General features: G+C 39.3%; 1 protein-coding gene across 1 annotated transcript; it reads left to right on the forward strand.

Moving 5' to 3' along the window:
- Positions 1-1,257: 1,257 nt before the first annotated feature.
- LOC147620366 (protein TIFY 10b-like) lies at positions 1,258-2,437 on the forward strand. Its single transcript, XM_086825388.1, has 3 exons — positions 1,258-1,660; positions 1,736-1,995; positions 2,117-2,437. The coding sequence occupies exons 1-3, from the start codon at positions 1,469-1,471 to the stop codon at positions 2,268-2,270; spliced, it is 606 nt and encodes a 201-aa protein (XP_086681514.1). The 5' UTR covers positions 1,258-1,468; the 3' UTR covers positions 2,271-2,437.
- Positions 2,438-15,106: the final 12,669 nt, after the last annotated feature.

The raw sequence follows: 15,106 nt of genomic DNA on the forward strand, positions 1-15,106 counted from the left end.
ATAATAAATTTAGAGAGAGACTATAGATCCATATTATAAATTACTCAAAAAGAGATGTTCATCAAAACTATGCACGTGCAAGTGAAAATAACTTAACCAAACATGTGTTCATGTGAAAACAACTTAGAGATAGAATATATAAAAATTTTCTTTCAATACCATAAACTACATGCCAAGAGTTCCTCACCAAAAACATGTGTTATGTTCATGTGAAAACAGCTTAGCTCATTCAATATGTTTTCCTTACATATTCCTTTAGTAATTTCAACATTCACAAGCCAAAGACCTTTGTGAATTTATTTGCCCATGTTTATGGGTGATAGTTGCAATAATCATATGTAGATACTTCATCTACATGCGTGCCATGAATGTTGTTTATTTAGTTACATATTATATAATACCTTGACTCTTTCTTCTTTGACCATGCATTCATGGTATGAGAGTTGGGCATGTATTCAAATGCCTTAACACATATGTTGGTTTGAATTAGTAAAACAATTCAATGTTTAGACTACTACCACAAAGTAAGATATGTAGAATATTATGACTTAAAATGCAAGCAATGCAATTCAGCTCTTGAATGTAATGAGTAGATAATTTATGAAAAAAATATTTAACCTGATAAATTAATTTATGCATATAAACTATGAAATTTCCATGTAAGTGTGTATGCATGTGAATAAAATGCATATATATTTAAGATTACAAAGAAATGCATTTCGAAAAGGAAATCGAATTACCAAGTGCAGATAATATTTATGGATCCTATTGGCTCCCTTTTATATTACTATTTGAGGAGCGACTGGTTTCAAGGGAAAGTTACAACTTTATAAAGTTGTATATCCTTTTCACTAATTCATTGAAGTAGCACTAAGCGACATAAAGCTTGTTCAAGTTGGTCTTGTGTATTTAAATATTCTATGACTTTTCTTTTTGTATTATAAATGTATGACTTTTGTTTTTGTGTTGGATTGCTATCTTTAATAGGGCAAATGTTTTTATACTAAGCACAAAGTTAATTATGTAGAGTGTAGAATAAAACATAGGCACGTTACACTATCTAACAATCACGTGAGTCACGTGTGTAGACCAATTCAAAATACTTTCGAAAGTCAATCACGTGTATCAAAATTGCTGTCCGTTGGTGAGAACTGCGGTTATTGTGTTGTTACACGAGCAAAATGCAAGGCACATGATGAAAGCCAAAACTAGCGGACGAAACCGCTACAGCGATTCAGACTCTGAGAGAGAGAGAGAGAGACAGAGACACACAGAGGTGAAGCGTAGCCCACATGTTGTATTGCAGCTGTTGGCGCTTTGCTCGTGGTGCTGGAACAAATAATTGTATATAGGGGGTTACAACCCAGGCGCAGTGCACACAGATCTGCATGAGTTGATTCGTCCCTCTCGCCTCTCTTCATTGACATAATTAAATCAAAACAGATACAGTATACAACCCTACAGTAATATGCCTGCACGAGCGGCTGGAGAAACCCTACATCTGTTGGGCGGCGGGCTCGCATGTCCTGCTTCAGTACACTCTAATTCTACGTCAGCTGAACAATCCCCGGGCAGTGGAGTCGAGCAGCAGCAGCAGCAGCAGCTTACAATCTTCTACTCGGGCATCGTCAACGTGTACGAGAATGTGGCAGCAGACAAGGTAACAATATAATTCGACGATTTTCTTAGGCGCCCAATTATGTGCGCATTGGTGCTAATCTCCGCTACCCTGCAGGCACGTGCTATCATGCTGCTTCTTGCAGATGGCGGAACTGATGATCAACGCAGATTCTCCACTGCAAATTATACGAAGCGCCCCAGTACTTGTGGGGTGAGCTCTAGCCCCTCTCGCCCATCATCTCCACCAACGTTACCGTTCTCGTCAGCACCACAAAGGAAGAAAAAGCACCTGAATGTACTCCGGCGATCCCAAGCAGAACTTCCATTCGCTAGGAAGGCGTCGCTTGCACGATTTCTGGAGAAGCGCGCAGACAGGTATAATTATTGGTATGTAGAAAAACTTGATTGACGTTGTTATTCAGCAGCGCCCGGGTTTGATTTTGTATGTTGAGTCGAGCTTAACTAGAATGGCGTGATTTGAAATCGCTAATTGCAGAGTCCAAGCCAAGCTAGCTGCTGGATCTTCGTCACATGAAGAGAAGGTCTCCCACGGTGATCAGTGCCAGAACATTATGCTCTCTGCAATCAAACCGGCCTCTGATTCAGCACCAACGGCCGTCAATCCGTTCGCCGCACTTTCGCCGACTTAATTTGCAGCCATGGCTTTACACTTTTATATTCTCTTGTATACTCTTCTCCCAAAATTTCCATTACTTAATATTTGTTCGTCTCGTTATCAAGTTAAAATGTTTTAATCCTCTCTCTGCCCCTATGTTATTTGAGAAAAACATATTAGAAATGTCATTTATTGATCTTTTTTGTTATTACAATACCAAATATTTTTTTTGACATAAAGGAATATATTCTAGCTTGTGAATGTTCTCCTCATTGTCACTATGATCACCATCAATATCAATAGAAATGTCTTTCTCTTTTACTATTTCTTTACCCGGTCCGGTCTATGTGTTTGCTCTTCCTCCATTATTTCAATTGTTTGCTTATTTGTCTTATATAAATTCTCTACTATTTCATCGTCATTAATAAAGGCATACCTCAAATCGTCAACTTCATTCTCTTTTCTTTTCCATCTATTCATGAACCAATCTAATCTTGGATGTGAAGCATCAAAATTCTGTTTATTAATAAAAATGTCAAAGATATCTTTCATTGTTGTGTTGGATGGATATACCATTGTCCTCCATAAAGCATCTACTTTTTGAAGCTCCACTCCTCTTCCTTGATATGTTGTTATCCAATTAGAAGATGGGTAGTACTTTCCTGTCTTGATCATTTTATGAATGGTGGTGCAGAAACTATTCCCTAAAGGATGCTTTAAATAGAACTTCCAATACATCAATGCTCTATCAAAAATGTTAGTTGGACTAAGACAAACTTTGTTCTTCAAATCATCTGCACCATATTGCATGTAAATTTCTATTCCCATAGAAATATCTTCAGCACTAATATTATGTGACACATTTTTATAATGAGGCTTATTAAGATCTTTCATACAATAGCCTATCATACCATGAAATGTGTGCATGTTCTTCTGCCTTAATGCTCTACACATTACAATGCCACCAATGGGATTAATCTTATCCCATCCAAGATACTTTTTGATGAGTTTATTAACTGCGATTATTGACTTCGCATGAATTCTAATGACCATTTGATAGTGTAAATAGAAAACTGTGCCTCCTCTTTCCAATGAGCAACGTCTACCAGCAAGGCATTCTTTAGTGATAAAATCATGAAGATTATTTAGTAAAGCTTCATCAATGTCACCCCCTAATGATATTCTCACACTTAGCTCAAGCACTTTCAAGTTGACATTTGATTGATCTAACATTGCATCTTGATTAGATAACTTCTTTGGTCTTCCATGATTTTTCTTAGGTTTTATGCTTGAAACATCATGGCTTTCATTAGTTGAATTTATAAATTTTCCAGTCGTTGATTCTCTTGCTCTTTTTTTCATTTTTGATATTTCACTACATAATAAAAAAGAAAAGAAGAAGTTAATAATTCAAAATACATATAGTCATGGAAAGAAACATTAACATTTGATTGGCCAAGTTTAAGAACATTATATTCATGAAATAATAGGGGATTACCAAATTTAGGAAATTGGTCTAATGCTTAATATCTTTGGCGAACTGTATCCGACTACAAAACACAACGAGCCTGAAATGTAAGTGAAAATAAAAACTAATGTAATTACGGTTAATGTTTCCACACCTTTTATCAAAATAAATTATCAAAATAAATTGAAAGCTCTTCTCAAAATGAACACCAAATCAACCCTACTCCACAAATCCTTTCGTAAGAATTTTTGTTTTTTTTAAATTATAAACAAAAATTTTTCAGAAATGGAGCCTCTCCGCCCTCCCTCTCTCCCTCCCTCCCTCCCTCCTTCCTTCCAAGAGTCTGTAAAAGAAATTAAAGATAGAAATCATAACTTTCATTAGCGCACCAGTTTGGGAACTATGATATTCGTGAAATTAAATCAAAATGAACACCAAATCAGCCCTACTCCACAAATGCTTTCGTAGGAATTTTATTTTTTAAAAAATTTAATAAATAAAAATTCTTCAAAAATGGAGCCTCTGTGCCCTCCTTCCCTCCCTCCTTCCTTTCAAGAGTCCATAAAAGAAATTAAAAACAGAAATCATAACTTTCATTAGCGCAACAATTTGGGAACTATGATATTCGTGAAATAGTATAATCCATGATTTTTAGGAAATTTAATTAGTGCGACAATTTAAACCTGGACAAGGTCCCACTTGCCATGTTAGGCAACATTAACAATACCTACTCTGCATTAACAGAATTGTTGAGCAGTAAGCTTGCAAACTCGTGAGGCCATCATCAAGCTTCCATCGATAGCGTCGACGACAAGGCCATCATCACATGTACCTCTCTCTCTTCAATGACGAAAGACATGCATTTCACAATACAATCGGGAAGAGGGAGATCGCACATTACATAGCAGTTTGCAACCGTTGGAAATAAAAGTGTAATAATTAATAAATAAATAATTTAATTACGTAATGTTTTTTATCCTAAGGTCAAACCTTACTAACACAAACCTTACTAAGTTCCCCTCGATTAATTAATTGAATACCTTTTTCCACTCGTTGTATGCCCATATTTGAAAGGCTTTATTCCATTAAGTTTGAATAACCAATATGGTTTCCACATTATATTATGTGGTTTACAATGATTTAGACATTATTTTGTAGTGATTTATATATTCTATATGCAAGATTTTGGCATTGCTGCTTGACTCTCAAGTCTGATCACGCATGACTTAAGTACATTGATAAAAATTCATTGAAATGATTCTTAGGATACAACAAGCTTGTGTACAAGTTATGAAGATACACTTTAAGAGAAGTCAAGTGGCTAGGTAGGCTTCATATGTATTATTGAATTTATCCGTGTTCACTTTTTAATTATTCCTTATAAAAAAATACACTAGAAGTCACAACTTGATCGCAAGCCAAAGAACTTGAAGCACAAGATAGAGAGAATATTTGATGAATTATTATTACAAACCAAAGTTACAAACTAATGGTGTTTGCCTACTTGTGCAGTTTAGCAAGGAGCTTTCATGGGTCTCTAGGTCGTGTTAGACAAATTGATTTTACTGGGAATGATATATTAGAGCAAAACCTAAGGATCACTTGGTCTCAAAATCTAATATCACCAGCAATAATAAGAAAAAGCATTTCATCTAGTAAGGTGAAAGAAACTTGTGGAGCATCTTGTAGGTTGAGAGATTCAAGGGGTTCACCTAAAAACATGTAAGTATACCATGTGAGTTTAAATGAAGGGGATTTTTAAATTCAATATTTTAAGGTAAATTTACAAAAACACATTTCTAGAAGGGGTTTTATAATCGATTTTAGAAAAACAAAAAATTTGTAAGTCCATAAAGAAAAAAGGGTCATTTTATTCATGAAAAATTCACATGTAAGGGGTTTTTTAAATACCCCTTGAATGTATGTTGTGTGGACAAAAACAAAGACTGATGATGTGTACATACTGTGCAGAGTACTAAGAGTTTCAAGAAATATGTAATCAGTTTGGGTCAGTTTTGAGTTTTGGTTGAGATTAAATCTGGTGAACAGGAGGAGCAGAGGCATAACCATCAGGCCTTGCATCCTCATGATGTGGTGATCTTGTTGCTTTTGTTGGCGAGCCTTCAGGTGTGTGTGTGTGTGTGTGTCAGTGCCTGCATGAGTGCTGACCGTTTGCATTTGGGCATGCCCTTTGTAAATATATAGCATGGATGTAGGTGGCGTGTGACCTAAGGCCAATGAGGAGGCAAAAAGGGTGGTGCTAATGGCATGTGAGCAAAGGATGGGAAGGCTTAAGTGGTATGGGGATGTGGCTGAAGGGGCTGCGTAGCATGAACCGCTAGTAATAATAAAAATTCTAATAAGAAAATAGAAGCTTCAAGATTCCAGAAAGTAAGGATGGCGGCTACCAACGACGGCAGGTTTGCCCTCATCGCGTGCGCCGAAAGAGTTGGAAGGGACCACATGGCAAGAGGAGGTGAGCTTGCTGTATTGGGAGTAGGGAATCCCTGAGAGAGGAGCTGGGGGAAACAGTCGTCGAGGAGAGACGGTGGCATCAACTGCAGAGAAGCAGAGGAGGGGAGAAGATGACGTCGACTGTGCAGGCCAAGAGAGATCAGAGAGAAGGCAGTATCCGATGGGCTAGCTGGGAGACTAAAGCCTGGGACATAGGCTTCTTTTGCTGACGCTTCTTACAGGTAGACTACAGTTGCTTTTGGAGAGCTCTCGGTCGCTACTGCAAGTTGGGAGATCCGTAGAAGGGATGCTACCTGTAGGAGAGGGGAGGACTGTCATGGGCTAAATTGAGAAGGTGATGAAGGGAAGCGTGGAGCTGAAGCAGGAGCCTACTTTTTTTGAATTTGGGAAGCTACATAATAGCAGTGGAAACAGAGGAGATCGATTGTGGGTTTGCTACAGTCGCCATGGAGAGAAGTTGGCGAGTGGAGGCTTCCAGGGAAGAGAAGGTCTATTGCATGAGGTGGTGAATGTGGAAGAGACTCAAAGCCTTTGCATGGTAGGTGGCTACACAAAGTTGGCAGATGATGTGTTTCAGCATGTAGATGGCGTGTGGTGGCTGGAGTATGGATACATGTGATGAGTTGTGAAGCAACCACTGTGGAATGCAAGGGTTGGCTACCATAGGGCCATTGTCAGGATTGTATTGCTGCCTTGTGGGTTGTGAACTTTGATGCATCCTATGGCCATGATAATGATTATGATGATGATGGTAATACACCCACGTGTTCTTGGATGATCAATCAAACACTAGCACTTGAACCCCTGTGTGAAGCTATACTAGACGGGTTCTCTGTGAGGTTTTGAGTAAAGAGTCAAAGCTGGAACTGAGTTCTTGTATGCATGCTTGTAATAGTAAACTTCTGTCCTGAAAAATACAGTCTTGTAAACTTGAAGAAAAGTTTTGAGGATAGTCCACCTCAAATATGTATCTTGTCCTGGAGCTTGGTTCGGATATCGAGGAACTGTACTTTGAAGATGCTTCTATGTTATTTGAGATTGTTTACTCTGATAGTGATGCAGGGTACTGGTCAATCATAGTTCATATCGATGAAGGGGAGTGGGCTGATTGTTAGTGGGTGTTAGATGAAGATGGTTCTGAGGATGTAATGGATGTTCAACTCTGTAAAGACGAAGACTTGTATTGAAATAAAGTTTTGTTCATACTCTTGGGTCTGGTGTTCTGGGTGTGTTTGTATCAGTGTGTGGAAGTGTGACACTCTATAAAGGCATATATAGCTATACCTCTTCCGTGTCATCACTTTTTGGTGCCTCCACAGAGGAAGAAATTTCCTTCGGTTTGTGAAAGAAGACAAGGGTTTGTGTGAAGAAAGATTGAAGAGATGGCTCAGGACTTTCTAGAATATTGGGGATTACCGCATGAAAGTGCATTTAAATTTTTGGGAAAAAGATGGAATTTACAGCTTTTATGAAAGATAGGGCAACCCCGGAGATCCTCTCTCAGATTTTGACTTATTGCTTACAGGGTGATGCAAAAGCATGGCTATAGATGTTTGTGACTACACACAGGAATGCTCATCAATAGGACCCTGAGTACCGTGTAGCTAGAGCTGCATTTTTGGCATAGTTTGCCCGTGTAAGAAGTCCGAATGATTTGTGGAAAGAGTTGTGTAAAATTCAAGGCGGCAGAAGGATGGACAGGATGTGGATCAATATTTGATTTGAGTCTATGGTGTGAGGCTTTGATTCCTAAAGTACCCCCGCAGATGATAAAGAGAGATCGGTTTGTGGCTGGTCTGAAGCCTACCCTCCGTCTAAAGGTGGAGCTGAAGAATCTGGATAGCTTTGAGGAAGCTGTCAGAGTTGCTTGAGAGAAGGAGTGGAAGGTGAAGCGTCTGAGGCAGTTGGGAATACAGGAAGAGCCAAAGAAGTTTGTGAAGATGCCAAAGATTGAGAGTATGCATCCTGAAAGAGAAGCTGCTGTTGTGCCTGAACAGGAGGATACTTTGAAGAGAGACATTCATGATGATGCAGTGGAACTCATGAAGTCTTTAAGTTTGAATTGGATGGAAGTAGGTGGAAGAGGAAGAAGCCGGGGTGCTCCAAATAATAGAAGAGATATTTTGCCAACAGGTGAAGGAAATATGGGAGAATCAGGGAGAGAACGAGGCTATTATTTAAGCAATGTCAAATGCTCGAATTGCGGGGAGCGGGGACATATCAGTCCACAATGTGATAAACCGCCCAGGGTAGGTGGTGGAATGTATCCCGTGATGCAGAGAACTAATGATAGATCAGGAGATCACATTATTGAGGTGAAAGATCCAAATCAGCCCTCTACCAGTGGAGTTAAACGAGAAGATAAAGGAAAGGGACCGGCTCTTAGCTTGATAGGAGTGGAGACTATTCCAGAGATCATCATGCCCGTGGCCAAGAGGACAAGAAGTACAATGGCGGAAGCTGAACCGTCATCTAAGAAAGGAAAACATGTCCAATTTGATATCAGCCCTCAACCAGAGAAGAAGAAAAGGAAGCCAAGAAGACGCTATAAAACTTCAGATCTACGTATCGGTCAAGGTCAGGAAGAATATACCCTGATGGGTGATTTGAAAGGAAGGGCAGCCAATATAACTTTTGCCCAATTGCTTGGATTGTGTCCGAAGCTCAAGAGAGAGTGGAAGAGGTTGGCAAATCCGAGGAAAGCAAATGAGCAGGAGCCCACACAAGGTGAAATGGAGCTGATGTCTGTGGAAGACCTTCCTGATATTTGTCCGTCGGTTGATGCTTGGTGTGGAGGTGTGAGTGTTGGAGAGGCATATGTAGATGGCGGTCCACAAATCAACGTAATGACTCATTCCTGCATGGAGAGATTGGGGTTAAAGCTGAATGGTAATTCAGATTTTCGACTTCGATTGGCGAATCATGCAAAAGTGAAGTGTTTGGGTATATGTACAGGAGTGCCAGTAATTGCTTTTGGTGTGATTTGCAGCATAAATTGCCATATTATGTCGGCTGGTTTGGGAGCTTATGCGCTGATTTTAGGTAGACCTTGGCTTAGACAGGTGGGTGCCATCCAAAATTGGAGGAGGGGGACTATAACTGTACATAATAAGAGAGGAAGAGCCAGGAAGTTCAATATGAGTAGCAAGCTGGAAATGAGGAGTGAGCCTGAAGAAACAAGTGCTGATGAGTATACAGATAGTGAAACTGAGGAAGAAAGTTCTACTTCTGATGATGAAGGTCAGGTATCATTTTTAGTGAAAGAAGAAGATGATTATATAATGCAAGCTGAAGAGACAAAGGAGGAAGAAGAGAATAGACTTGAAGATATGGACAGTCTGATGCAGCCTCCATCACCCAGTGCAGAGAAAGAGAAGCTGTTACAAGGTATGCTAAATCCCAGATTGTAGCCAGTGGAAAAAGAGGAGTATATGAAGGTAATACATAAATTTCCAGATTTGTTCATTACCTCATATGAAGAGATCCGAGGATTCAAATGTGAACCAATGCCTATAGTATTGAAAGAGGGTGTGAAGCCAGTGTTTCAGAAGCTGAGAAGAGTAAATAGAGAGCTATTGCCTGTGTTGAGAGAAGAGTTGAGTAAACTATTAAAGACAGGATTAATTTATCCACCAATAGATCACTCAGATTGGGCAAATCCAGTGGTCATTACTCCAAAGCATACAGGTGGGTGGAGAGTCTGTATTGATTACAAGCCTCTAAATGCTGCAACAAAAAGCAATCACTATCCTCTGCCATTCATTGATGATATTTTAGACAGGGTGGCTAGGTATGAGAGGTATAGTGTATGCGATGGCTTCTCTGTGTATTTTCATATCTCAATTGTTGAGAAGGACCAAATTCAAACCACTATCATTACGCCGTGGGGTTGCTTTTGTTATCGAGTAGTACCATTTGGTTTGAAAAATGCACCCTCATGGTATCAAAGGAATACTGATAGAGTACTTGCACCTCTTAGTGTTTGTGAGAGCTTTTTTGGATGATATATGTGTATATAGTTCTCAAAAGTGATAAATTGGAGCAAGTATTTTCTAAAATGGATGATACAGGTGGACAGCTGAATCCTAAAAAGTGTCATTTAGGATGTTCAAAAGTGAAGCTGTTGGGTCATATGATATCTCAAAATGGAATTGAACTTGATCCATAGAAAATAAAGGCTCTTATCTTATTATTTGCACCATCAACATCTAGGCAGCTCTGCAGACTTTTGTCCAGAAGGTAAAGTATATGGCAAGATTTATTCATTTAGTATCTCAATTGCTTTATCCTCTTCAACAGGCCATGAAGAAAGAACCATTGCAATGGAATGAAGAATGCGAGGAAGTGTTTGAGAAAGTGAAGGAGGTATTTCCAGTGTAAAAGCCCCAGATTTCTCTCAGGTCTTTTATGTGAATCCTTCTTTTGGTCCGGATGTGGTTGGAGCAATCTTAATGCAAAGAGGAGATGGGTCCAGATACATGTCAAAACCTGTATATTATGCAAGTAGGGTGAAGACGGAAGCAGAAAGAAAATATACAGAGGCTGAATTGGTTTTGTCAAGTCTGGTATATGCTTGCAGGAAGTTCAGGTCATATCTCCTAATGAGACCATTTGTGGTTCTGAGACGAACTATCCTCTTCTCCCTCAAATGGTACTTCGCTCTCAAAAGGTATGATGCGATGGTTAGTGGAGCTTCAAGCATATGATTTCTCATTTTCGATTGAAGATACTTGCAAGGCAACTCTAGCAAATCTTTTGACATATAAGGGAGGCCCGATCTTGGTGAAGGAAGTGGATTCAAAGATATAAAAAGAGGAACAAATTATCATTCCCGGAGCTCATGTCTTGTTCTTTGATGGTTCGTAGTATACATCAGGCCACTGGGGGTTATATAATCCAGGATTCAGAAGGCGGGCTGATTCTAAAAGATAGGATACATCTGAAAGCCGAAAGTAATAATGAGGCTGAGTACGCAGCATTGTTTCAGGGGCTACAAGCTGCTCTAAAATAGAAAATTCAGAAACTAATTGTAAAAGGAGATTCCCTGTTAGTAGTAAAGCAGGTCTTGGGTAGCTGACGGGCAAAGAATCCGAGATTAAAAAGATGTCTGGCCAATGTTAGAAGGCTGCTACATCAATTTACAGCATGGAGTATTCAACATGTGTAGCAGGAGGACAATCACATTGCACATGAGTTGTTAGCCCAGGAGGTGATTGATCAGGACCCAGTAATTGCAAAAATTGAAGAGCCATTATACAGAGGGAGAGAATACCTATCTAAGGTGGTGGATTACTTACTCTCAGGTCGCTTGCCTGAAGAACTCAAAAAGGGCCAAAAGTATCATTTTATCAAGAAAAGTAAGCATTATATCATGATTGGAGATGAATTGTACATGCAAGGAGAGCTGATCAGGTATTGAGAAGAGTTCCCTGGAGGGAAGAAATATATCATATTCTATCTTCAAATCATGAGGGAGCTTGTGGAGGTCATTATACATTTAAGATCACCTTGCAGAAGATATTGCTGGAGGATTATGTATGGCCTTCCATCCAGAGGGATATTCAACACTGGTGCAAGTCCTGCCATGAGTGCCAGAGAATGGGAAAAAGAATCCTAAAAATGGAGCCGAGAAATATCATGCTGGTATATGACATTTTTGAGAGGTGGGGGGTGGATGCAGTTGGACCATTTCCCAAGACGGCCAGAGGGAGGTGTTATATGCTTACTGCAGTGGATTACCTATCAAAATGAGCAGAAGTGAAGGCAGTAAGGAGAGTAGATAGTAAGGAAGTGGCTAATTTTGTGTATGAACATATATGCTACAGATTTGGTATTCCTCTGGAGTTGTCAGATAACGGTCTTGAATTTCGAGGAGAGGTAGTTGACCACTTATGCAGAAGATTAAACATCAACCACAAGTATACCACTCCTTATCAATCAAACACTAGCACTTGAACCCCTGTGTGAAGGTATATTGGACGGGTTCTCTGTGAGGTTTTGAGTAAAGAGTCAAAGTTGGAACTGAGTTCTTGTATGCATGCTTGTAATAGTTTCTGTCTTGAAAAGTACAGTCTTGTAAACCTGAAGAAAAGTTTTGAGAATAGTCCACCTCAAATATGTATCTTGTCCTGGAGCTTGGTCCGGATATACTTTGAAGATGCTTCTATGTTTGAGATTGTTTACTCTGATAGTGATGCAGGGTACTGGTCAGTCATAGTTCATATCGATGAAGGGGAGTGGGCTGATTGTGAATGGGTGTTAGATAAACATGGTTCTGAGGATGTAATGGATGTTCAACTCTGTAAAGACGAAGACTTGTATTGAAATAAAGTTTTGTTCATACTCTTGGGTCTGATGTTCTGGGTGTGTTTGTATCAGTGTGTGGAAGTGTGACACTCTATAAAGGCATATATAGCTATACCGCTTCCGTGTCATCAACGTGATATATAGGGTTTCTTAGTAGTGCATCCTCCGAGATCAATACTAGCAATGTGTGCTATTTATAGAGAATCTTTGAGATCAAAGATTAAAGAGTGATTAATAAGGACAAAGTTGTGTTTCTATCACTCATCCACACCCTAGCTCATTGCTATTCAATGCTAAAATCCCATTGTAACCTAATCATAAGCTTGCTTGAAGCATTTGATGCTTTAAGAAAGGTGTAATGAGATATGGATAGATGTGGATGTGATGTAATGTGGATGGAATGAATGATATGTGATGTGGATAGATGTGGATGTGATGTAATGTGGACGGAATGAATGAGATGTGATGTGGATAGATGGGATGTGATGTAATGTGGATGGAATGAATGAGATGTGATGTGGATAGATGTGGACGTGATGTAATGAATGTGATGTGATATGGATGGAATGAATGTGATGTGATAAGGATAGATGTGGATGGAAAGTATGTAATATGATGTGGATACAATTAATGTGATGGATATGAATGGGTGTGATGGATGTGAATGGGTATGATGGATGTGAATGGGTGTGATGAGATGTGAATGGGTGTGATGCGATGTGAATGGGTGTGATGAGATGTGAATGGGTGTGATGCGATATGAATGGATGTGATGAGATGTGAGTGGATGTGATGAGATATGAATGGATGCGATGAGATGTGAATGAATGTGAATGGATGTGAATGAGATGTGAATGGATGTGAATGTGATATGATGATATCTGAATGGATATGATGTAATGTGAATGGATAGATGTGATGTGGATTTAGGTGAATGCGAATGGATGAGATGTGATGTGAATGGATATGATGTGATATGATGTGGATCGGGGTAGATGTGAATGGATGAGATGTGATGTGAATGGATGTGATGTGATGTGATGTGGATATGGGTAGATGTGAATGGATGAGATGTGATAAGGATGGATGTGACATGATGTGATGAGGATCTGAATAGATGTAATTGGATGTGATGAGATGTGATGTGGATGAATGTGATGTGATGTGGATACATGTGATGAGATGTAATATGATATGATTGGATGAGAATGGATGAAGGATGATGGGAATAGATATAACTGGATGTAGAATAAGTAAAGTGAATTGATTTAGAAGAATGTGGAATAACGAGAAATGATTTTGAACATAGTGCCAGCTAGGGGACCTGGGAACTCTTTTCCCTGGTACTACCTGAGGCAAAACATAACCAAATTTCTAAATGGATCCTATCACTATAGTGGTTAGGCAGTTGGCTAACCCATGGGATTGGATGGGGTTAGGTTGGACTGATGGATCCCTAAAATGAGACTCAATTCTGTTAAGTTATGATAGTTGAAGTAAATCCCGGATAATCCTTATTCTATGGTGCCAACTCCCTAATCATTAGGAACATGGCATGTGCCTGTAACTTCTGTATAATTCATCATCACAAGGGAATCTTGTTGTAACCATTTGAACTATATATAGGGATAGAGGATTGGTGGAATGGGTTGTTATTGGAATCCCTTTGCTGAAGTGCATGCCTTGTAAGCATTGAGCATTCTTTAATACAATATTAGCTTCAATCTATCTCCACACTCTGAGTGTTCCCTCTCTGAGTAATCTGCTCTGTTGAGTTTATGTTTGTGTTTGTGTGTCAACTGCTCTGTCGGATTTTGATCTGATTGGCGATCCTACATCGGACACTCTAATTTTTTAACTTACCTAAAGCAATGCTAGCTCAAATCGGTTTAGCGAGACTGTCTAACTGTCCTACTATGTTGGTTTAGTCCACAAAAACTTTTGGCGATCTTGATAGGGAAGGAAACACCACACTTTTTGATCAAAAAGTCACAGGGTTAGGTTGCTGCTAACATCTGATCAATCAGGCATGTTGAGAAATACGGTGTCATGGAGCACAAGGAAGGTAGGGAGTGAGTGTATGTCTAGCAACCTGCCACATGAGCAAGCTTACAAAGCGAAGATGTACCTACCTCATATAGAAGGGGTCACCAGCAATCAAATGAAGTAAGCTCTCGAGTCTTTCTATGAGTACAAGTCTTACTCTTGTAATGTAAGTGAACTTGAGTCTAAAGCTTAATTAGTTTAGCTTTTTATCATTATGTGTGTACTTAGGCAGCATCCACCTTAGCTTAGTGTCTAGGGTTGTTTTAGTTTTGGGGAATCATCATATGCATCCTGAATCACTCTCACCTTCTTGCATTGCATGATTTTTCATGTTCTTCAACTCATGTGTATTGCAGAATTGTAAGAGGAAAAGACACTACCTAAGCTAAAGCTAGGTAAGACCACCTCACATGGTAACAAACACAAGAAGTTTCATTGAGAGGTTCACTAGGGAAGGGTTCCATACCTAGGCTACACAAATGAAGTACCTACTTATGCATAAAAATCTGTGAAATATCGTTAAAGAAAATGCACATATCACTATCATAAGAATGTCAAAAGCACAAGTGTATGAA

This window comes from Cibotium barometz, chromosome 31 (assembly GCF_041138505.1).
Source record: "Cibotium barometz isolate CiBa-2024 chromosome 31, ASM4113850v1, whole genome shotgun sequence".
NCBI lineage: Eukaryota > Viridiplantae > Streptophyta > Polypodiopsida > Cyatheales > Cibotiaceae > Cibotium > Cibotium barometz.

Excerpts from the sequence above, each read along its gene's own strand:
- LOC147620366 (XM_086825388.1), top strand. The coding sequence starts at position 1,469 with ATGCCTGCACGAGCGGCTGGAGAAACCCTACATCTGTTGGGCGGCGGG. Across the intron at positions 1,661-1,735 it reads AGAATGTGGCAGCAGACAAG|GCACGTGCTATCATGCTGCT; the intron begins GTAACAATATAA and ends GCTACCCTGCAG. Across the intron at positions 1,996-2,116 it reads CTGGAGAAGCGCGCAGACAG|AGTCCAAGCCAAGCTAGCTG; the intron begins GTATAATTATTG and ends CGCTAATTGCAG.